Here is a 25,711-nt window from a genome sequence, read left to right on the forward strand (position 1 = left end):
GTCGTGAAATGGGGCAGGCGTGCTAATATCGGATCATATGTTATCTAAATTGTCACTTGTAAGTATTTATTGGTATAACATATTTTTCCGGTGATTTTTGCATTTTTGGACGAACAATAGCTGTGTGTAAATAGAAGATATATGCAATTGTATCTGTTCTACGATGATGGATGGCTGTCGGCATCGTACAATCCGAGACAGCTACAATAAACTTCTCTGTTTTTGTCAATTAGGAACTTGGGTGAGCGTAACCGATATTTCTCGAATTGATCTCCGGTCAGATGACAACGAGACTGAAGCCATTTTGCAATCACCTGATGGGTCATCGCGCCAAGAAGTTCGCACTCATTTAAATAATATTCAGTCATATTCAACTATTTTTTTTTTTTTTTTTTTTTTTTTTATCATTTCTTTATCGCACCGACAAGGCTACTTCGCTCGGAATAATCCCGTCACGCACTGCACATCGGCTCGCGTGCCGTCCATAGAAAATGAATGGAAGCGATATATCGCCAACCGAAATCGCCTCTTGTGTATTTGCCACGTCACTCATAAACCTGGCACAGCGATTACTGTGTGACGTCACGCTAAACTCAAGAATAGCCTATAACGATGCAATATTTGTATTCTTGAAGCTGGACGTAGAATAAATGCAATAGGCCTAGATACTGTAGCCTACATTATACTGTAGCCTGCAATGGAAGATATGATAACCTATTTATTCATATGATAGTGTAGACCTATGATATGATTGAAGCCTATGCTGCAGTCTATGAAATAGGGCTATATAGGACTTGTATTGGCCTGGCAGGGCATTATAACAGGCTACATCTTGTTGTTAGAATCATGCAGCATTAGGCCTAACACTTTCAGAAAGGCCTATGGGTGCCTTTTGAACTTTTGTGTAAGTCAAATAGGCTCTCAATATTTTTTGTATTAGGACACTGAATGTATTAGCATTTTTGGTTATGCTGTGCTCTGTATTTTTTGTTGTTGTTGTTTTTACAGTTTATGTCAGTGCTCTTATTGACAATCAAATGTCTCCTTGGGGATATGTTTTTTTTTTAGTTTTTAGTTTTTTTACATTTATGGCATTTAGCAGATGCCTTTATCCAAAGCGACTTACAACAAATACATTTGACTAAGTAAGTGAATCATCTATCCATCAGTCATCATAAGAAAAAAATAATCTATGCTAGGACCAGGGGTTATTGGCAGTCACAATGCTAGAAGAAAGGAAGATTTATTTGTTTATTTGTTTATATAGATATCCATGTACATTTTGAGTAGGCCACGATTTGTCTTATTTTATTTTATGTTTGTATCTCAATGGGACTGTATATACCAGTATAAATAAAGGATAAATAGGCCAATCTGTGCGATATGGCCTTACATCAATGGGTCCACTTTAATTTCAAAAGGTTGAATAGTATTAAGATGCATTAAGATAAGCCTATAGAATAAAAAATATGGTTGAGAAAATTTAAATAGCTATTGGCCCTATAAAGGCCTGCATTTCCGTTAAAGAATATCATCAAGTAAAACCAACAATTGAGGACATTATTTGGCTAACGTTTTCAATTCACGACAAAGGTCTCATCATTTCGTATCACTCCGGAGTCTCATCCCCCTCAAATTAAAATAATATGATGATGCACACACACAAACTGAATTAATGGTATTCCTTTTTGTAATGTAACCCTGAAATACAACATAGGTCTACCTTTAGCCAGAGAACAGGAAATTTTACGTGCGCCAGATGAACCATTCATTATTTGCCGAATTAATCTCGTGTCAATTTAGCCTGATGGTTTTGATATATATCTTATTGAGTGTTTCCAATCACACAAATTAGAGTGGGATGCCACTGTTTTGCCTCATCTGAATTATGTTTGTCCATACACTGATTGGTAATCAATTCCAAGAACACACTGCAAGGTGGATCGTTTTATTGTAGTCGAGTAAATAATCACTGGAGGAATTCTTAGGAGAGCATGGTTTCATTTTCTCATATTGGAGAGTAAACAGGTGGACTCATACTGTAAATGAGTACTCAATACCCACCACAAGAGGGGGTCGTTTTCCTACAATGACCGATATCCTTAGTTTAATTAGGCTACTCAGCTACACTCACTGAGCACTTTATTAGAAACACCTGTACACCTTCTCATGGTGGAGATGGTGTAATGGTGCGGGGTATGTTTTCTTGGCACACTTTGGGCCCGTTAATACCAATCAATCATCGCTTGAATGCCACAGCCTATTTGAGTATTGTTGCTGACCATGTGCATCCCTTCATGGCCACAATTTACCCATCTTCTAATGACTACTTCCAGCATGATAATGCACCTTGTCATAAAGCAAAAGTCGTGTCAAACTGGTTTCATGAACATGACAATGAGTTCAGTGTTCTTCAGTCACCTTCACAACACCTTTGGGATGTGGTAGAACGGGAGATTCACAGCTTGAAAGTGCACCTGAAAAATCTGCAGGAATTGCGTGATACAATCATGTCATTATGGACCAGAATCTCAAAGGAATGTTTCCAACATCTTGTGGAATCAATGCCACGAAGAATTGAGGCTGTTTTGAGAACAAAGGGAGACCCTACCCAGTATTAGTATAGTGTTCCTAATAAAGTGTTAAGTGTATCTAATAGCTAACCAGACCTGGGCAAAATGCATATTTGAATATTTGAAATACATCTGAAAAACATTAGGTATGCTTGATTTCCTTGTGCGACACAATGGAAGCACGGGAACTGTCTCATAAGTGCAAACACTGCATGCAAGGCAAGCTAAATCAAGGACACCAAGTTTTGTAGGTATACGCACTTTGTAGGTATAATCCAAACAATGAAGCAAGGCCATTTCTAAAACGCAAATTTAACAAACCCTCACGCCTATAACTTTTAAAAATGATAATAATAATGATAGCTGAATAACAATATTACCTTCCTCTTTACGACCCCTAGCCTATAGCATTCACATCATCAAATACGTTAGCCTTGGTGGCCATATCTTAAAAAAGATATATACAATATCAGACACAATATGACAAACACAACTTCATTTTTATTTATTTTTTCTGTACCATAACCCTTTTAGACTGGTCTTTTCAAAAGAAGACACAATTCTCAAAGACACAATTTATCTCCAAAACTTTGCATATATATATATATTCACAACAACATTATCAATGGCAAATAATTTTATATTGAATAGGCATCATATAAAATTGGGTAGACTATACAGTCATCACAATAAGGAATCATTTTTATATCGTTTTCAGTTATTCTCTTAAGTTATAACAGTGTCACAATTTAAAATAAATATAATAAAACATTTTACAGTAATCCTGAGATTGAAAGAAAACAACAATATAATGATAATGTCAAGTTAAATGAAAAGATCAGTTGGTAGTCCATTGCCTTCTATCTTGGCGCATAGGCCTACGTTAAAGCTCGCATGCGGAGGCTATTCCCAAATTTGGACAGAGCCATCAGTTTCCGTAATGATGTATTCGTTGGCAACATGCTTGAACTCGGGGACTTTAGTGAGATTCACCACTTGTGCTAAGACTTGTAGGGGATTTGGATACGGAAAGATCATGCAGTTTTCGGATGTGCTTTTTCAAGTCAAAGTTCCGACAAAACCCTTTGCCGCACGTCGGGCAGGTGAAGGGCTTCTTGTCGTTGTGCGTGTGCATGTGGAACGTCAGATTGTACACTTGATGGAAGGCTTTGTTGCAAATGTTGCACTTGAATTGTTTCTCGCCGCTGTGCGTCAGTTTGTGGTTCTTGTAGTTACCTTGATAATGAAAAATAAAATGAATGTCAGTTACGCTCGCATGAAACTGGTTATGCCACACTAATTGGTCATTATAATTTAATTCAAATTAATACATGGTCTAAATTGCACACTTCATTTCAGGTGAAAACTACCAATTAATGTGTCAATTGAAAACGATTTATTGTGTGGTCCTAACAAATGCCTTATCCGGACACCTTAAAATTGCATCATAATTGCAAGCATAACAGTATAGATTTCCAATCCTACCTAATCCAAAAGAACAAACAATTCCAGTTGTTCCTCACCTTTTTGATGAAATCCTTTCCCGCAGAATTCGCAGACGAATGGTTTGTAACCAGCATGGATCCGTGTGTGTGTATTGAGAGTTGAACTTCTGTTGAACGCTTTTCCACACTGGTTGCATTTATGAGGTTTTTCCTGTAAATCAAAGGTACACATTAAATGCAATAAATCTACAATACAATTTCGGAGTTGATGTGTTCTAACAAAAACGGATTCAAACATTATATCAAACGAGTTATATGCTATGTAGTTTAGATCAGGCCCTGTATGTTTCATCTTTTTAATGTGTGGATTAAACATTTTTATGCTATGATTTTACAGTGTATACAATTGAATGATACAATGAGATGGCCAACAACATTTGACCATAATACAAATCACGTTTCAATGGTTTTAAAACAATGTTATGAGGTTTTAATTAGTTTTCATTGATTTAGCTAAACATGAATGACTTTGACTATGATAAGCGAGAATGATTGAATGTTTTTATTATTGTTATACCTGAGTATGAATTATCTTGTGGCGACAAAGCGTGCTTGCTTGTCGAAATCCCTTGCCGCAAACCTTGCAGACGAACGGTCTTGCTCCAGTGTGGACGGGCATATGGCGCGTTAAATTGTAGTGGGCATTGAACACCTGTACAGAGAACAATAATATTGTTAAAACCATTAGAAAGCATACAAGGCATACCTTACACCACCACATTGTATTATGATGCCGATGTTATTACCTTTCCGCAAACTTCGCAGGTGAATACTTTGGGCTTGCCACTCGGACAACCACTGTTCAATTTTGAAGAGCCCTTGAAGAGTTTGTCCGATAGTATCTGTGCGCTCTCCTTCATGTAATGGTGGAGTTGAGTTTGAGAAAGGTCTTTAAATGCCACTCCGGACGTGTATCTTTCTACGCAGTGAGACACTTTATTTTTCTCCGCGAGGAAAGCTTTCTGGCGGGCGTGTTGGAGCGGGGTGTTGAGGAAGTAGGAGGCCATAGGGTGGATGTTGACGATGCTGGCCGGGGGTGGACACGCACTCTCACCGCAGTTCAGGTAACACACGGCCCCCATGGCGTGAAACGACGACTGGTTCACCACCCGAGGTCGAAAGAGTTTGTATTGTCCCACCGAAGGGCTCACGTCTTGTTGTTCGTTCTTATAATTTAACCCAATGCCCACCAACTCATTAGAATTATACGAAGAAGCGTCAAAGTGACTCGTCTCTAATCCATTAACGTTGAGTTTGTGACCCGGTTCGTATGCCAGCGGCACGAAGGGTATCATGCAATGTAGTGAAGATGAACTCATGTTGAGCGCCTGCTTCGGGTCCGCTTTGCCCACGGGAGCGTGGTGGAACAAGTTGGGAAAAGGTATCGACTTTGGTTCAGGCGTCCTGGCCATAATCCGTTCGATCGAAAAAGCGAGAGGCTTGGTTGAGGTGATCATGTTTCCACCAGCAGTCAAGTTTCCAGAAGCCGAGGGGGAGCCAAATATTCCCGCTGAGTGGTAGAGCGCACTGTCCATGACTCTGAAAACAACACCTTCTGTAGAGTCGGTGCTGGAGCTCCTTGTGTATATATGTTTGATTCCTCCTCACTGGCCCACTAGAGAGGACATCATTCGGCGCACTCTTGGTCGACGCGGAGCCCCCTCACTGTTCCCGCTTGCGTTGATTCTGGACAATCAGCACTTATGTCTAGCCGGACTGCTCAATAAGGCGTGTTGAGTCAATAACGCAGCCAAGACCTCGCCAATCGTTACCGTCCAAGAAGAAAAAAGTAAAGTAGATAATTGCTCAATTCTCTTCCATCAATTCTCCACTTGTCGCCGTCGACCACCGCTCTGGGTGCGTGTGTCTCACCCGCGCCGCGAAGGAGGTGTTCTTTAGTGGCAAGAGTCTCGTTCAACTGTACAGCATTTGGCAAATCTGAGGTCCCCTTGTGGCTTCGTGTGACATCATTTGAAATCGCAGAAAGACGACAGACCTTCCGTGGGGTCAGTGAATGTCAGCGTTTGACAGATCAAAGTTTGACTTATCTTTTTGGTCGTTCTAAGTGGTAGTCCGCTAATAATTACGCATGAAGCCTAACAAAATAAACAATATAGGCTTGGTTGTTTTTTTATGCATTGGCCTAGTCGCAACAGCCCTGCAGCCTAGAAATCTTTATCTTAGTAATATGTAATATATAATATATAGATATGTTGACTATTCCAAGTACCACCATCTTTATTCATAAAACAACTATTAGGCAGTTAAACCTACTTACGAATCGAGTTTTATGCTTAATGAACAAGTCCAATTGCCACTATAAAAGGCTAGTCTAATGATAAAACAAGCTACATTGCAATAATTCATGAAATATATCAAGCTGCACCTTTATAAAACATACCTCAAAAACAAGTCAGTGGTATAGCCTGCTGTCATTCTAGGCTTTCTGTTTAAAATACACTAGGGATCCTCAAGGCGACAAGGAATATTTGATTTCCTCGGTGTTATCACTTATAACAAACCCACTAGAGCCGGTGGGACCGTGCCACTGTGGAGAGTAATGAGCTTGGTAAGTGCTTGACGGATTGTAGTTTGCGTGATCATATGAGAGGAACATATACCCGAGCAACAACTTATCTAGCGAATACACAGAAAGCTTGGCCCTTGCTCCGTTAGAACAGGCCTTACACTAAAAATACTACGGAACGTCTCATCTAGACGAATCAAAAAGGATTTTCAATGACAAACCTGACAATCAGCTAAGGTAAATATGCGCATTCATTCTTTATCTAGGGCTATGTTGACCTTATTTGAAATGAAACCGAAGTTGATGAAAACAAATTATGTTTATTTTACTGAGATTAAGATCATTAAAATTAAAATTAAAATAGCAAAGCGTGCATGGCTACTGTGTACGGTGACAACATATTGTGACAAGCTAATTAGAAGTCGTAGAATTAAAATGTTTTATTTATAATCACTGGAAATCATAACATAATAGCCACATAATAATAACAATACAAATAATACAAATAACAATAGATTAATTATGTCTACAATTGCATTGTATCTTATTATTATTATTATTATTATTATCTTCATCATCGTCATTGTTATCACTATTGTTATTATTATTGAAATGTTATTATTATCCATTATTTTGGTGACATCTAGATTTTATTGCCTCAAATTGGTCGTTAAAATGCGGTTCGGTGTCAAATAGCCTATAATTTAAAGCGTGTTAAAGGGAACCAGCGGGGCGCTTCATGCTCCAGTTTCATTCAGTTAAACCTAGTGTGGACATGAAGGAACAAACCCATATGGCTTGCTGGGTCATACATACGCCGAGAAGGATTTGGACCTAAACATCTTCGAAATAATTGTAACTCTTTTGACTGATATTAAAGTCTCCTGTACTCAAAAGTACATTTTTGAGTAGCCTAATGTGCCCTTGTGTTATGTTTTCTCCATATCTAGAGTTTGGCGAGAGGATTGAGTGATACACGTCTCGTTCTCACTTCTCAAGGACCATAGGTAACCATCAATGACGAGTCAAATATTGATGTGATAAAACATGATGCCTTGAATTCGTTGGCAGAAAAAATATTTTGTTCAGGCGGTTTTAGTTGCCTTAATTGCAAATAAAAGTCTTACTTCATTCGGGGGAACGATTACGTTGTGCACAATATTAATAATGATAACCCTAACAATAATATCTTACTTTATTTTATTATTTTAAAATAATTTTTCATCTTTAGGCATACATAATTGTGGTAAGTAAATCATCAAACCTCCATCAGATTAAGGGCCATAATTCGTTCCTGCTCTGGTTGCAAGGTCAAAAGCAAATATTGAATAGGCAGTTAGCTTTACCTTCAGATGTCTAATAGTGTGACTGATACGGGCCAAAGAGCGTATCATTTAATTTATGGGTTAGGGTTCTTCAAAACAAATCACAAGGCTATTATTATGTTTCCTTTGGAAATGCATCCACGCTCTGTCCGCTAAACATTTTATAAATATACAACATGGGAACTAAACCAAACCATACAAGTCCTTAGGCGAACACTGCCTTAATCACCCATCAACTACTGTGCAATTACACCCTCAGTAATTGATTCATGTGGGGATAATCTGATTGGATAATTCTAATAGGAGACGACGCAATGCGTGGTGACACAGACGGACAGCTGGACCGTGGGCGGAGGTTGCCTGATGCTCACTTTCTTTCTAGTATTTTAGGTAGCCTATCATTTAAAACAAAATAAATATGTATTTTTAATAATTCAAACAAAGCTTCCAATGTTGATGTCCGACTCATGCAGTATTTTTTGCATTGCACAATATCATACCTCAAATTGTGCTAAACGAGGGAAAAAACGAAAATACCAGCGCTGGTTAAGCAGTTATTATCATGCCTTAAATCTAACGATTTTGTGTGATATACCTTGGTGTATCAGGTGGTTTGGCGAAACCTTTATATGGGCGAAATTCTCTCACGCTATTATCTCTAGAATGTGTATTTGAGAAAAAATAACATTTACATTATGTGTTTTGCGTTCTTTCCAGTCCGGAACATCATATTGATATCTGAGAAGGATAACAATGATAATTTAGAGTTTATAAGTAATTCAAGAGATTATATAATTTTAAACTTTTTGGCGCAAGATCATTAGAACATTTTTTTAAAGGTACCCTACAAACATGTATTCGTTTTGGCAGCAAAATAAATATCGCCATATATACAATAACTTGGACTGGTGCCCATGGGGTCAACATGATAGTCATAATCATGTTTTTGAAGCAAGTTTGTTTGTAAAGTCAAAGTCAAATAATGGAGTCATATTTTGGGTTGCAATGGGGTATATCATTGAACATGAAGGATTGTATTGATATGTCGAATGACAATATAATCAATTTTAAACTAATATTACAATGTATATACAGATGTGTAGAAGTTACACCAAGTAATGAAAGTATGTGCATCTAAAAATAACTCCGAATGTTTGAATTAATCGTCTAACTTAGTAGAAAAGAGACAATGATTGCATTAAAAACACTTTATTTCTAACACTTAGAACACACCTGAACACAAACAGGTGCACAAAAGACAATAGAAATATATTTCATATATTTTTGCCCATTTGTTTTGCCTTTGTACTCCACTGACACAAATGCATTGAAGTATAACAGTTAAGACGTCAATTCAGATTCCAAACATGATGCACACAATCAGTCTGGTAGTAACCTATTGAATGCAGCTTTGAATTCATAGTCACCGTGTAAAACTCTTGTAAACGATAAACACACTCAAGCATACATACATTATATGACAATGTAGCACTTTTAGCCGATACATCCCCAAAAGGACAGCTTTGTTGTTCATACAGAGTACAGCATTAGCAGGGACATATGGATATTGGCTTTTTTTTCTCTCTTTCAGTGTCAGTAATTGGCAACAGTCATTTCAGTCAGAATGCATCCTCATACATTTCCGTCAGAATATTAGACCTTCATTTGGTCATCTCTGAAAACTGTTTCAACTGGTATGGGTGTATTCATGAATAACCAGAAGAGCACAACATATCAGATATTTTTAAAATTGTCTTGGTCTACATCAACGTTAAAATAAAGTACAAACAAACAAACAAACAAACAACTTAAATAAACAAAGGGGACTACACTGAAGGCTATCAGTTGGTGACTACTGAGCTGTACTGTACAAAGTGACATCATATCAGTATGGCTGGGGAGGTACCCACTGGATGGGTGGGTGGCTGACAGATGGTTTTCATCACAGATTTAAGTGTGTTTTTCACCCCCTCCATCTCCCTCTATATCGGTGTCTCTCTCTCTCTCTCTCACACACGCACATGCGCACACACGCAGGCATGCACACGCGCACCTATGCACGGCTTTAGGGCTAGATTCAGCCATCCTCCTCGTCACTGTCTCTCATGGTGATGCCCTGGAGACTGTCGCCGGCCTTGACTGCCACCGTCGCCTCCTCCACCGTCAGGCGGTTGTAGATGGTCTCATACGTCTTGTTATTCAGGGTTCCGTCTAAGACGCCTTGGAGCCGGAAGTCACGGTACGTCTTCTGTTGGCGGAAACAAAAACAAAGAAAATGGAGCCTCTGAATGGGAAAACTGAGATGGAGATTGAACTGGTTCATGGTTTGGACCAAGGAAGGGGTTGTGAGACTCAAGGCCACTGTACTCTTAGATTAGTCCAGTGACTGAGCTCACCCAGTTTGGGTGACCATAAGTGGTCATGGTTATGATGACATCACAACATAAGTGCCCCACTCCTCAGACACCCATTCCCATCCCAGTGCACCTTTATATTACTAATATCCACACTCTCAAAAATACTGCCTATGAATGACTGTTCCGTTTTGATATAATCCTGTTTTAATTTGTCTCATGACATTTTGTCAGGTTAAATACATCAGTGATCTTTGGTCTGAAATGATTGTGATAATTTGCCTGTATCTCTAAATAATAATTAATTTACATTATGATTACATGACTGCTCTTATCTTTTTTATTTTGATGTCCAATATGGATGTGTGAATAAAGGGCTACAGTGAATGATGATTGTGTACAAACACTCACACCAACACCAATCAATTTGTGCTGGCTAAAGCCTGCGTTACCTTGACGATCTTGATGAGTGTTTTCAGCTGGTACATGTGGAGCTGGAGATCCATTCTGTCGGTCAGCCACACACACACCGCCTTCATGGAGTTGGTGTACCATTGCTGTGAACACACACAGACACACTAGTATACCTCCTAACCAACCACACTGGAATATACACATTCTCTTAAGAGGACTCTGCACTCAATTATTTTACTAATTTCAGTCAGGAAAATGGTGATACATGAATGATTTGTCGTAATTGAATGGCTCTGTTCTCTATAACTCCCTGTCTGAAGTTTAAACAACATAAAATACAAAATAACATAAGCAGGTAGCCCATAACTATCAACCCCCCCCGTAGGTAGGTAAATACAGAGCGACCGAGTGGGTGGAGGCTGGGGAGGTGGGTGGGACGACCAACAAATGAACTCTCATGGCCAGTGGCGTTACACTGTTAAACCATGGTGGAGCGTTGCATAACTTGGCTTTTTAAGCCTTGTCCCTGAGACATGCAATGATGGTTGCTTGCGTGTGAATCGGCTGTCCGTCACCTGATGGACAGCTGCGCTGCTCGACTTAGTGTCCTGACTGAACTTACGTAAACTTCATTACATTGCTGGCATATGTTATACTGTATATAGTTGATATATTGTTGGTTAGGCACACATTTAGCAAACTACATTATCTAGGTAACTTGTTGACAAACAGCATCTGTTTATGCATATCATCATCATCACAGTGACCTTTTGACAGAACTGTGAAATACCGTCCATCCCCCATAAATAGAAGCTGGCTCACACACACGCACCCGCTTAAACTCTTGAACCCACAAAAAAAAAAACCCTGTGTTACTGAAATACAGGATACTGTAATTGTCCTAAGCTTAAACAAGAAGTGCTTATTACTGTATTTCCTTTCACAGTTCACACATCCCTCCTTTCTATCACTCTTTTATCCAAGGACACTGTGCTGTATAACATTGCACCCGCATGTCACTTTGTATCCAGAAGAATCATGTTTTCCATTGAGAGGTTCAACAATCCCCTCTCACGGCAGAAAACAAATGACACAAGGTCAAAAGATTTCATAACATTTCAAAAGATAACAGCATTCAAATGAAGCCATTACACATTAAAAAAAAGAATCAATTACTGTAGAACACCTGAATATTTCAGAAGGAAGAGTTTTTGGCTCTTTGCTTTGAACTCATAATGCATGAATATATCTTTGTAAACATCTTTATGATTTCCTTCAGTAAAGTCACTGGAATAGTCAAAGTTTGAATCTGTTGCCCTATTTTAAATGACAAAATATGTTATTTACAAAAGGAGAATGTCGTCCCCCCTATCCCCCACTCCTCCTCTAAAAATCAACCCTGAATTTAGTGAAAGAACTCAGTCCATTTGGATCCAATCTACCTTGCTCTAAATATACCTTGGGTCTGACCCATCAAGCAGTAACAAAATCACTAGCCGGATATCGGTGGCGGAAAATGTCTGTTTTCATCAATCTCTTTAAAAGACTTCTGACATGGAGCATAACAAACCCTAATTGAGTCAAACACCAGCAAAACACCAGCAGACTTGTCTGGAGCCTTAAACTGAAGATATTTGAGGCGAAATTAGATGGAATCTTCTGGAGAGGGAAAAAATATTTGCGTTTCCCTCTCCAGAAGATTCCATCTCATTTCGCCTGAAATATCTTCAGCTTATGCCTCCGGACCATCAAATAAAAACAAAAAAAACGTTAATGTTTTACTCCTCAAGCCTGTGTACGCGATAATAAGCTCGCTGCCCCCCCTCGCAACTAACTTAACTGGGCTGGCGCGAAAATTGAGATTTGGTCTGGCTCTTTAATTGAGTCGATTATAGGAAGAGGGGCAGAAACAGAACAAACACATTAAGCAGAGGAATAAAGGAGGGGAGGGTGGTTGTCAGGGCTTTTGTTGTCATTAGTTCTCCTGGAACATTATTTACGTGGCGATGGAGTGTAAATGTGTATTTGTGGCGTTCCTGACGGCGTGACGGTAATGACACACTTAAGTGTCCCCGTGGCTGACGTGGTTAGGGCATGAGTGGAGAGAGTAAGGCCACACCTGGGGGCCTGGAGGGGAGCGGGGAGGGTTGGGATGTGTGGCCCCCATCAGAAGGCTTCATCAGTGGCTTAATCAAGGTGATTTGGCCCCTTATGTGGAGGATGGAGGAAGGGGGAAGGACTGGCCGCCTGCAAGGGCATGCATTAGCCTCTTCATCTACAAGGACGCCGTCCCACACACACACACACACACACACACACACACACACACACACACACACACACACACACAGACTAATACACAGACTAATACACAGACTAATACACAGACTAATACACAGACAGACACAGACACACCTATAAGCACACACACATGCAAGCGTGCGCACACACACGCACACTCACGCACATGTTCATAAACATGCTATTAAAGGGATGGTTCAGCCCTTTTTCATGTTTAGATGAAATATCATCTTACCCCAAGTTGTTCTCATAGGCCAGCAGACCAATTCATGCTGTTGGCACCATAATGCAAACAGTCGCATACATTTTGCAGATAGTTTATACATATGCAGTCACGCCCACACATACACATGCACACAGACATATGCATATGAAGACACATATGCAGAGAGAATCACACTCCCCAAGACACACAACCACGGGCTGTGGTGCATATGTGTGTGTGCGTGCGTGTGTGTGTGTGTGTGTGTGATGACACAGTGAGACCCTGCCGTTGTCTCTCCTCCTGGCGCATGACTGCGGGTGTGTGTGGTCCATTAGGGCTGAGCCTGGCCCACTCTCCCCCCTACCCCTCTCCCCACCCTGGCTAAGGCCCAACAAATCAACACTGCATTACTCCAATCTCAGCCTCCTCCTCAAGTTTACAAACCCAATCTTGGACGGAAGCAATGGGGTTGGAGGGATAGAAGAGTCTATTTGTGTGTGTGTGTGTGTGTGTGTGTGTGTGTCTATTTATATTTTAAGGGTGATTATTTATGTGGGCATATGCGTTTGTGTTTCCGTCTCACTTTTAATGTGTGCTATACATGCCTTTGTCCGTAGAAATTCAAGCACGCACGTACGCATGCACGCTCGCACACCACGCTCGCACACGTACACGCACACACACACATGCACACACACACACACACACACAAAGGAAGCAAGGGAGAGAGTTGGAGGAAGAGCGCAGCACACACTGGGCGAACAAAACACCTCTCAATGTTGTTTTAGTAGTAAATACGTGTTTACGAGAGTGTGTACGTGTGTGTGTGTGTGGACCGGGGGACGGGGACGGGACACACACACACACTCTCACAGCGAACTTGTGTTACCTCCCACCCTCTCTCTCTCCTTCAAGAACTTTGTCCACCTCTCATCCCCCCATGTAGCCTCTCCACAACAATGAACGGGTGTAAATGAGAGTGAGAATGGACAGACAAACGTGCAGATGAGGGAATAAGAAAGGAAGACTAAGCTATGTATCAATATGAGAATCCATCAGGGAGGCTGGTGGAGGTAGAAATCAGAGGACGGGCTCATTGTAATGCATGGAATGGAATAAGGAATTTGTAGGGATTCATTGACGGGAGGGAGACAGTTCGTTTGTCTGTGTATGTGTGTGTGTGTGTGTGTGTGTGTGTGTGTGTGTGTGTGTGTGTGTGTATGTATGTGAGCTCTTAAATGGCTAGTGAGCTTGTGTTATATGTGTTATGTGTGTTATGTGTGCATGCGAAATGTGTGTGTGTGTGTGTGTGTGTGTGTGTGTGTGTGTGTGTGTGTGTGAGAGTTACCACTGTCAAACATTTAGGGTTTGATTGAATCCCTGACAGACTGAAGGGTAGCCTCATTGAGATGAGACTGAGATCACTACAGGTCTATCAAGACTAGCCAGCAACACTTCCCTTCTCTCTCTCTCTCTCTTTCTCTCACACACACACACACACACACACACACACACACACACACACACACATCTTGCATGCACACATACACAAACTCATATAGCCATTTAAAATAACACACACATACACACACAATCCTGTACAATCAGTGAAACCCATTTTTATGTGACACAGTGTATTGTTCTTATATACTTCTAATTGGCTCTATAGAGAGGCAAAGTGTTTTTTTTAAATGTAATCTGTGAACTTCAATTCCCAATTATAATTATTTTTTCAAATAGGTAATATAAGCGTAGGTAATATAGGCAAACATAGACGTACAGTTTCTTGTACGTGTTAATTTTCAGATTAGCTATCGTTTGGTTCTGGTAACCGTTTTGCAATTACTTTGTCTTCAAGTCAAAACAGCTGACTTAGAGGATAGAGACAGACAACTAGTTAAGCACTATTTAATTGGACAAGAAAACGTACAAGAAGCTGTAAGCCTATACGTTACACACCACTTACATTAGCTGTTCGAAAAAATACAGATTTTCGTCTGGAATAGGAAGTTCAACAAACTCAAACGGACTACACCGTGACGGCTTGATGCTTCGGAGCTCTACGGTGTTGATAAACAAAATTCACCTGTCGAGTTTCATAAATGGTGATGCTGTGTGGGACTAAGGCAGACATTCACAAATTCTATGCGCTTTTGTGTGACAAAGGCAGAAAAGTCGAAACATCTCTACATTGGCACTAAAATGCATCCACATTCAAAAACAAGAAAGGATGGTGTCCATTCCAGGTTTGAATACCATTGTTTGTGACAGTGGTTTTAACAGCAACCATGGTCATATACTGTTCTAGGGCATGAGAATAGTAGAGTGCTCATACCATAGGTGCTATATAAGGAAGCAAACAAAGGTCACAGCCAATGAATGAGTATTGCTTTATCTGTCCCTGCTATTGTTACTGTACCTACAATACACATGCACACACACACACATGCACTCACACAAACAGGCACACACACGCACGCACGCACGCTCACTCACTCATTCACTCTGACACACACACACACACACACACACACAGTAGGTGTGTTTGTGTGTGTGTGTGTATGTGTGCGTGCGTGTGTGAGCGCATGTGTTTTTGTGTGTGTGTGTGTGTGTCTGTGTGTGTGCGTGTGTGTGTGTGTGTGTGAGCGCATGTGTTTGTGTGTGTGTGTGTGTGAGAATAATGGTCAAGGTCGACACTCACGTCAAACACCTTCTCGGTGTACATCTCCTCATTCACGCGGTCTCTCAGGATATCCTGGTTCTGCCGTACGAACGTGATGTAGGTATCAGCCAGATCCATGCCTGGCTTCTAAGAGCGGAGAGGTAGGTGAAGAGATAGAGATACAAGAGAGACAAGGGGGGTAAAACGATTTTGGATATAAAGAGACATGACTTGAGGATGGGAAAACATGAAAAGAGACGAATGAAAGAAAAGGGACATGGAGAATGGAGACGTTCATTGATGGGGAACAAAACAGTGAGATAACATTCAACTTATAACAGTGATTGCGATAAGTGTTCTCACCAGCATTCCAAAGAACTGGTGTAATTGAACACTCAATAACTCAAATGTGTTGTGGATTGATTTTTTTTTTTTTCATGATGGACAAAAATATTTAAGAGTGCTCACTCAGTTGTGATATTGGCACATTTTATGTACATGGAAAGGGGTTTGTGAAATTAAAACCATAAAATAGCCTAACATTATCTGAGAACATTGGGATGCACACAGTTGATTCAGTTCAATGTCACAAAATGCCACTACCTGGCAATTGTCACACAATATTCACATATAACATATCACTTTGACCTCCCACCTTACGAAGTTTGCGATCTCTTAATCTAAGTCTGTCACAACCTGTCTCAAGATCCGGCAACAACAAAATCATCTCAAACAGAATGTCAAATCTTTGATACGGAAAAACACTGTCAACAGAGACAATGATTCCATTCCCAATCCGGAGCTCAAGGACACACGTCTAGACGACCCATTGTGTGTCCTTTTCTCTCTTTTTTTGCACTTTAAAACTCCATTAGCCTTTAAAACTCCATTAGCCTTTCATATCACAGTGCTAGAATGTGTTGTGTGTGTGTCTTATGTAACACCCAGGGATGATTATTAAAAAGGTGGGTAAACGCTTGATATCAAATGTATCAACATTTTTACAAAAAAGCCTACAATTCTATTCACACAAATGGTGTTTGTGTACTATATCCCTGTTCTCAGTCTGGGTTCATCGTTTTAACAGTTGTTTATTCAGTGCCAAACATGAGGGCTGAGTTTCAACAGCTGCATGCAGCTCTGTACCCCCTACCCCCCCCCCCCCCCCCACCCCCACCCCGTCTGAATAACAACCACTGCTGCTGTTACCCGCTAAACATTTAGTGAATGTCAAAGCAATCCTTTCGCTAGAGGAGAGAGGCCAGAGGCAAAAAAAGCCCTCTTCCATTCACACTCCCTGTATCAGAGGGAGATTACAACTGTAAAGCTTATTGTAATTGCTTTGACATCTTTCACACCCGTTTCTCAAGGCCTAGATAGCCCCCGGGGCTTGTTGTCTTGCTGCAGTGCTGAACACGGCACGCCAACTCCCTGTGGAGAGACAAGGACATGGAGCTATGTGCCGACAGGAACCTGTGCTTGGAAAACCCCTTTGCCAGTTTCTCTTTTTTTTTTTTTCTCGAAGTGAGGGAGAGATGACTGTGATTACAAATTGTCAATGTGACAACCGAAGCGGCAGATGGGGAGCTGACCCCCCCAGGGCTGACTTGCGTTGTTGTGTGGCCTTCCCCTGAGCTCAGGTAGTCATTAGAGGTGAAAGAACACAAAACCAATGCCCCGGGAGATGACCCTGCAGTGTCAGAGGGGATCCTGACCGTGACTCATATTTGCTCTCATAAGATCACCTGCTAGAACCACAGAGTTGGGCACAAGGCTGATTCCCCCCATGGTCAGATCTGCTTTCTTCTTACAATATAATTCGAAACATTTGATGTGCACTACCAAGAACAAAGAACGAAATGGACTGCGCCATGACAAATTACACTCAAAAGGATCACCTATCACCTGCTCAAAATCTTGAAAAAACCTGGAACCCTGCATATGCATGTACTGTAAATGCAAATACATTTGATTTGCACATCTTTTTCAAAGGCACAAATACTGCTAGGTGCAAAGATGAAGGCAATAGGAAATACATAAAAAGTTTGGGCAGAATACAGAACAATTTAATAAAGTCACTGGCACTGAATAAACACATTGAGTGAGAGGGAAATTCAAGGCAAGTGTTGTTATCCACTTTCATCTCTCTATTTCAATGACATTGAGAGATAGATACAGTACGCATGTGTTCAAGTAGCAATCACAGATTACAAATAGTTATTATGTTTATATCACATTATATAGAAAAAATGCCCCATTACAAATTGCTATTGGGGATCACTAATATGGTTGTCAGATTAGTGCTAGCTCATTATCACTGGCTCAGACATTTCTTTTCACAATTTTCCAGCATGGCCTGGCTCTCTAAAAGCCAGCTGAACCAGCCTAATAACATATCTAGTGCCAGCTGCGATAAGCTATGTGTGAAAGCAGGCTGACCCTATAGTACACTGTGCAGAGAAGAGAGAGCAGAGAAGAGCACAGTTTGGGTCTGTAGCCTAGTGTAAGTAAGGCCCATAATGAATCATTCCTTACATTCACCACATTATGTGTGCCCAGCTTCCATACTCCATATATATTCACTTATTTGGGTAGTGAAGACACTCAAGCAGAAAACCTGAGGGGCACAAGTGTAGATTCACCTCTACTCATGCATCCAATTCCAAAATTGGCACTTGAGCGAGTGGCTTAGTTGCCTAGCAGCATAACAGCCATCTTAAAATGGTTTAAATTCTTTGTGTTTGTTTTTTTTTAATCAGTGCATCATCCAAAATACCAGATCGTTCATATAAAAGCACTGATACTCCCTAGTGAACCAACATTGTTAAATCACTATTAATTAAATTAATTAATGTCATGAATTATAGGTTTTTGAGAGCGGTCAATGAGCTCATAAGACAAAAATTAAATCAACATGATAATACAAAAATATTGAATGTAGAAATGTATATCCAACAAAGGAGGACAAGAATGATCTAACATTAAGTGAGAGAAATATATTCAATCTAAGGATGCCTACAGTGACCCGCACCTCGGTATCACTGGGGTTAAAACAGGTTGACCCTGCTGCTGCTGCTGAGGGGTGTTTGAGTGAGGGGGCAAGCTGAGGTGTCAGAGGGGGGTTGGACCTGATGATTGACAGGCCTGTCAGGACACTGTAATCCAGTGGATGGAGAAAATTATCTGCCACTTCCTGCGCTGGTTTTGACTGACGGTGCAGATGGGACAACAATGGGGTCGTGGTGTATGTGTGTGCGTGTATATGTCATTGGGAACATATCACTGTCCCTGTTGTCACTTGAGGCATCTCCCCCCCCTCCACCATCTTGAGGCAGGGTCCTCTCCTTTACTGTTTATTTGACTCTTTCTCCCCCTCTTTTTTTCTGTCTCTGTCTCCCTCTCTTTTTTCTGTCTATTTCTCATCTCTCATTCAGTGGCAAGGTGACGAAGCTGCCTGACAGACAAGCATGCAGGTGAGGAGATAGGAGTGCATTGGCGTGGGCGCAGGTTTCAACGCTACGTGCGAGATTTGGGCTTTGCACGGAAACACACAAGCCGCCCTCTTGTCACGCTTAGCCCTGCACTAATCTTTTCTATGCTTGTAGTACTTGTAGCGAAACACGCGATCCCATGCTGACACACAAGGTATTGCAGAGGGGTGTGAAATCAAACAATGTCAGTGGGTCGACGATGAAGGGGTGTGTGTGTGTGTGTGTGTGGGGGGGGGGGGGGGGGTGGGGGGGGGGGGCGGGACGGACCAGACAGAGGGTGTAGAAGGGCAGAAGAGGGGGAGGAGAGGTGAGGGTCAGCCAGGGTGGTGGATTAATGAAAGGTGTACAGTGGGGCGGGGTAGCCTGGCATTAATGACTGGTTAACCTGAAGGGGATAAACGCTCGGGGGTGAAGAGGTAGAAAAAAGGAAGGAGGGGACAAATGCTTGGTAATTACATACTGCTGCCAGCCCTGGTTTCCTGTCCCGGATCTGTTTCCCCCCAGGTGCAGTTAGGTGTGTGTGTGTGTGTGTGTGTATGTGTTTGTGCGTGCGTGCCTTTCTATCTGTCTGTTTGCGTGTTCATGTTTTTTGTCTGTGAGGATGTGTCCGTATTGTGTGTGTGGGTGTGAGTGCGTGCGTACGTGCGTGTCCTTCTAGCTGTCTGTTTGCTTGGGAATAAATGTTAGTGTCTGTGTGGATGTGTCAGTATTTCTACATACTCTATGTGTGTGTGAAGAAAAGTGCACGTGCATATATTTGTGTCTGTAAGTGGACATGTGTGCACATGGGTATGTTTGTGTATGTGTTTGTGTGTGTCTGTTTCGAACATGTGTGAGTGTGAATGAGTAGTGTGTGTGTGTGTGCGTGCATATGTCTGCCTATATGTGTGAGTGTGTGTTTGTGATGTGTTTGTGAGAACCAGGAGGGCACCCTGCCAATACACAGGCTCTTGAACGGCAGCCTTCACAAAGAGGGGAGGGAGGGATCTTAACCTTTCGTGACAAGGACCCAAAAGAGTTTCCTGCTGAAGGCCACAGCGACACAGCCCAAACCCCCCACCCCCGTCTCTTTATCCCACATGTAAATGGGGCTTAGGAGCTTTGGGTTCCCTCCACACAAAAGCGCAAGGTGGAGGTTACATTATAATTTTAGGTGAAGGGGGTTGGAGGAGGAGGTCTGGCTTTGAACCAGTACGACACATATGGCATTCGCTGAGTCAAGGACAGACTGGAAGGGCAGATTGAAGAGGAGGAGGGGAAAGTTGTGAGACAAGGGCAAACAAGGTTTCTGCCAAGCCTTAGGCCTAGGGCCTAGGCTGGATTAATGTAAAGTCCACAAGTATTTGATATTCTATGGGTAGTTGTAAAACTTGTAGCTCAGACTTTTTCTGATGATGATGATACCACCATGGGCTTTGTTACAATAACGTACAACCGCCTCATGCTTAATGAGTCAAGAGCGAGAGGTGAAAAACACCTTTAGTGTAGCTATAGTGCAAAACACTGACCAAGTACTGACACCCCAGCCCCCATGTGCACGGCCCACATTCTTATGTTATTCTACGCCTGTTTATGGCTTAGGAGTTCCATACATGAATCCAATCAGAACTCCCTTCTGAAAATCCCTGACCAATGGAGAATAAGTTGAATGTGTTTGCTTCCTCAATATGTGTTTAGTCTCTCCTTGGATAATTAGAACCGTTCTTCATGGTTGTATTTGCAATCTTTCCTCATGATGATTCTGAGCGCCTCGCTCCCTGCCACGTCTTTGTCACTCATTAGCTTCTCGGCAGTGTGTTGTGAGTGACCGCCCACGACCGACACCTCCGCGAATTGCAAAACACTTTCCCAGCCAATGGTGCCAATAATTAGCCTCGCCGTGCCGCCTCAACCTTGTATACTCTGACACTGAAGTCGCTTCCCCCACGAAAAGCTAAATATTTCACCCGCATTTAACATTGACATTTGATAACAAACTTGAGTAAATGGGATCTAGCTCAATGCCAGCACTATTCAAAAGCACTATTCAGAATACAGGTTTTTTTCTGTTCAGCGAATGTGCATGGAGATAAGAGCATAAATACAAACAAGCAGGTTCACGACAAATATGTGTAAACAACGTCTTTAGAAATGAACGAGAGATAATACTCACGGGGACATCCACATATTTGGCAGCCGCTTTCACCTTTTGAGACGAAAAAAAAAGAAAGATACAAAAGTTCAACTGAGCAGATCTGGTTACCACAAATGACACGTTGCTTTTCTTAGCTGTGAATGAAATGGCTCGGCATTCTCCTTCTGTGGAACAAAAACGTGACTACTTACCGTGAAAGAGAGGATAGAAGAAAAGAATGTCCCTTCGTCATATCTTGAGAGCTTGGAGAGAACAGAGTCTAAAACAGCAGCAAACTGCCAGGGGGAATAGATGGAGAATTGTTAGTTTGCAAGGGAGGGTGAGGCTCATTTAATGCCTGAGTGCCTTTATCTAAAGTATGGCACTGCTTTCATTGGCCCTGTCTAGGAAGTGCAATGCCATACCTTTGAAACCAGAGAGGAAATCATTTCTGCGAATGCCTCGTCGATCAGGACATCGATTTTGGAATGGTACTGTTGCTGAGAAGGGGGTAAGGGAAGCACAACCAGGGAGAGAAACACAAACACATTTGTTTTAGACCTACAGGGAAAGGGAGAAAAAAATGATTTCTTGTCATGTTCTACTCTCTCTTTCTCTCTCTCTCCCTCCCTCCCCTTCTGTCCCCAAACGTTCAAGCAAAAAAAATCTTCCCATGTAACTGCTGAGTTAAGCAGCTAATAGGGCCATTATACAGCTGAATGGCATTCCCTCTTGCGTTGGAAGGCGAAGGAATTTGAAGGATACTTTTTGTACTTCCCCACAATTAGAGCAGCCTTGTGTTTCTCTAAAGCACCGGTCCAGCTGCGACGACCAAAAGCTCACACTAGATTCAATTAATCCGCCATTTCATGTCTCTCATAACCCCCCCCCCCTCACCTCCACACTCCTCCCGCCCCCCCCACCATATTCATGGGGCTTTTTTTTTTTTTTGTAAAAAAAAAAAACGGCACAACCAAAAGGAGGGAAGGATGGAAAAAGAAGGAGAGAGAGAGGGGAGAGAAGAGGGGGGGAGAGAGCCTCTATTTTCAGCGTTGAATGGCCGCCTTCGTCGCTTGCACGGCAGCAGGGGAGTTCATCTCTTGGCGACAATGCCCTTTCACGGCTCGTCTAAAGAACACCCAAATTAAACATTTCAATCAACAAAGCCTGTAGATTGGTGACAAATTGAGGGTGCAGGGAGGTCACTGTCGGCAGTCCTAATTTTCTTTTCACCTTTTTTCCATCCTACAAAATGGCAGCTTTCTTTCATGAACTGAAATTTTCAAGCAAATCTTTTTTTTAAATTAATTTATTTTTTTACCTCAATTAACATTGCTGTGTTTTTTGTGAGATTAAATTGTTTAGTTCTTACCATATGTTTGCTAAAGCTCAAAAGAACAATAAGTTAATGTAAAAAGCTGCTAAGAGCTACTTTCAGACAGTTTTTCCCTCCAACTTGCAATTTAAAATACAACCTTACCCAGTAAAATCACAACAACAAATTATAATTTGCTTACAATGTACATTACTTTCCTGAGAGTAAAAGTGGTATGCAGAAAAATGACCCCAATTTTCGAAGGTCCTTTTATAAGAGATTCGATTAATCTTTGGAGAACAGTTTTCAGGGCAGTCCAAACTATCAAGAGTGAAATCACAAAAGAGGCCATTCCTCTGTTGCGTCTCCGTCCCTGCCTTCACTATTGAACCCTACCACCTCAGTCAGCCCTGCACTACACTGAGCAAGAGGAAATTAATTTTTGAAGTCCTTTAAAAGTTTGTGCGTCTTTTCCTTTTCAGAACTTTGAATGGAAAATATCATGAAATTGGTGATAGCCGATGCCATTAACTGACAGAACTTCAGAAATGCCAGGATCTCTTTTGTGTCGGTCAGAAGCCAGCACTCTGCTGCAGACTGCTATGCACAAAGACATTCTCTGGCGAATGTGCGACAGAATGTTTGGATGCGATTCAATTTGATGTCAGGAGTTAGATAAATTGTGTGGCTACATTTACAAGGACTGGAGGGATATTAAATGTGCATGCATAAAGATAACTGAATGTGCACTTTAAAATAATTGTATTCAATATAAACAATTTGTGATCAGTAGGTTTTGAGTATGACATGGCTGAATTAAGCTAGGAAAGAAAGCATCAAGGTGGTGTAAGACCCTACAAAGAAATGAAGAGATGGGCACTTACCCATTGTTTGTCAATCTTGGATTCAAACAATGATGTGCAGGACATATGGATGAGACAAAGGAAAGAGTGAAGAAAAAAAATACAAAATCAACATCTTCATGATTACAAGGTTGATAATAATGTCATAATACACACAGTACTGTATATTGATAATAATGTCATAATACACACAGTACTGTATATTGATAATAATGTCATAATACACACAGTACTGTATATTAATAATAATCTCATAATACACACAGTACACAATACTGTGTACTATATTGCATAAGCAGACTAATTTCTTTATTGAAATCATTTAACAATAAATTTGTGTATGATGCACATTTTTCCACAAAAATAAACAGGGGAGACTACCCCATGACACCCCCATGCAATGGAAATTAAAGACAGTGATCAGGGACGCACTTTGCACTGATGCAGTGCAGTCTAACTCTATTGGACTATGAGTAAAATATAATAATTTATAACGTCACTAAGGAAGGGAGGACGGAAATGACAAATACATAATTTCCTTAGTGAAAGGATAACAAAAATGTGGGATGAACTTCATGAACTCTGAAGAGGTTTTGGACAATATCCTCACTTCTAACAAAGATTCTTAACAAATATCCTACAATTCTTCAATGAAATGTCTATACCAAGGCTATTCAGATGAAGTGGTGGACACAGTATGAAGTTGAAACTGCTGATTAAGTTAAACCATGTAGCACATCAATGATGTATTCTATTAATTTCAATGTATCGGAATTTCTTTTCTAACAAGAAGTCAAGAAAAGGTCAATGTCTAACTACTGCTACTAATACTAAGCAATAGCCTATTTTTATTGTGCTATAGCCCTGATATCACTTCATAAATAGTTCTTTGCAGTAATTCAAATTGTGTAATTTTTTACCTCTATTTCATTGACAAATAGTGCTGAGTAATTAGTGCTTTATGAGTTTGGCTCGGTTTTTGAAAAATACTTAGGGTTTTCAAATGTTTTTATTTTTTTTATTTTACAATAAATGCATTATGAAATAATGACGATTAAATTAATTTAGATATTTTTAATTCAAATTTTAACAAACCAAACCATCAATGGACTCTATAGAAAAAGTCCCTATTCATCAGATATTTTCAACCCAAAATGCTGGAAACATTACATTTTCTCTGTCAAGACATCAATAGAAAATTTTAAGGAAATTAGGCTACTATAAAATAGTTTTTTTTTCTTCACAATTTCAACAATGAAAAATACTGTTAACAATTACCAGTTAAAATAAAATATGTCAGTTGTCATGATTGTCTATCCACACTGGACACACATAGAACATGTAGGACACTAGCAGATAACGTAGCAGCCAGCCAGTGGAACAACCACTCTCTAGTAATTCCCTATTATGTCTGAATGAGTGACAAAATCACAACTAGTTTTTTTAAACAGATAATTCAGCCTATTGCTGAATACCAACTATCAATCTATTAGATATATTATCGGATAGAGATCATGCCTCCTCTCGAAGTAACACTTGTTTTTTCTGTCCCTTTTTCTGTCCCTCTCTAACCCTCTCATTCTCCCTCTCGTTCTTCTCTCTCTCTGTGTGTGTGTCTCTCGGTGGATTGAGGTCATTGTAGTTAATTACCACGTTTTCTGGGCTAAACCATGTTGAATATTTGCCTGTTGAAAACTACAACTTCCAACAACATTACACAGCTCATGCTTGACTTCATGCCCCTCTAGAAAAGCGAGGCATTAAGCTCACAGAAAAAAACGAACTAAATGGAATTCAAATAATTGAACCGGTCAATAGATTGTTTGACAACCGAAAAAACCCTGTCATTTCAGGATACTGCTCAGCACTATTGACAAGTAATCTGTACTTCAATTCAGGAAGGTGCAGGAACTGCAACATAGATTCTGCTAATAATTCGAGTTCAATAAGTTGATAATTCATGTCTAGCATGTCTTTGTGAATAAATATACCATATTTCTTAAAGGTACCTCTGAGAAAGGTATTGGTAAAACAAGACTATCACATCCAAACTGCATTACTAC

The 25,711-nt window shown here is 40.7% G+C and overlaps 2 protein-coding genes across 4 annotated transcripts in view; both read right to left on the minus strand.

The window, feature by feature from the left end:
• Positions 1 to 3,552: 3,552 nt before the first annotated feature.
• fezf1 (FEZ family zinc finger 1) lies at positions 3,553 to 5,613 on the minus strand (the record flags this gene model as incomplete). The annotated part of the gene is made up of 4 exons (XM_083666798.1): positions 3,553 to 3,809; positions 4,097 to 4,229; positions 4,596 to 4,730; positions 4,825 to 5,613. The coding sequence occupies 4 exons, from the start codon at positions 5,611 to 5,613 to the stop codon at positions 3,553 to 3,555; spliced, it is 1,314 nt and encodes a 437-aa protein (XP_083522924.1).
• A 3,535-nt stretch (positions 5,614 to 9,148) lies between these two features.
• The window catches only part of cadps2 (Ca++-dependent secretion activator 2), a gene marked incomplete at its 3' end in the record, with an annotated part of 180,354 nt that continues 163,791 nt past the window's right edge, over positions 9,149 to 25,711 (minus strand). For 2 of the 3 annotated variants that reach the window (XM_083666058.1, XM_083666059.1), the window contains exons 22-28: positions 23,670 to 23,684; positions 21,896 to 21,970; positions 21,683 to 21,766; positions 21,510 to 21,542; positions 15,906 to 16,013; positions 10,737 to 10,841; positions 9,149 to 10,178 (exon numbers count right to left, since the gene is read on the minus strand). In XM_083666058.1, the coding sequence (XP_083522184.1) occupies positions 10,008 to 10,178; positions 10,737 to 10,841; positions 15,906 to 16,013; positions 21,510 to 21,542; positions 21,683 to 21,766; positions 21,896 to 21,970; positions 23,670 to 23,684 (591 nt within the window). The remainder of the gene's footprint in view (positions 10,179 to 10,736; positions 10,842 to 15,905; positions 16,014 to 21,509; positions 21,543 to 21,682; positions 21,767 to 21,895; positions 21,971 to 23,669; positions 23,685 to 25,711) is intronic. The other variant, XM_083666061.1, reaches the window with a different exon arrangement.

Source organism: Argentina silus (genome assembly GCF_951799395.1).
Source record: "Argentina silus genome assembly, chromosome: 3".
Taxonomy (NCBI): domain Eukaryota; kingdom Metazoa; phylum Chordata; class Actinopteri; order Argentiniformes; family Argentinidae; genus Argentina; species Argentina silus.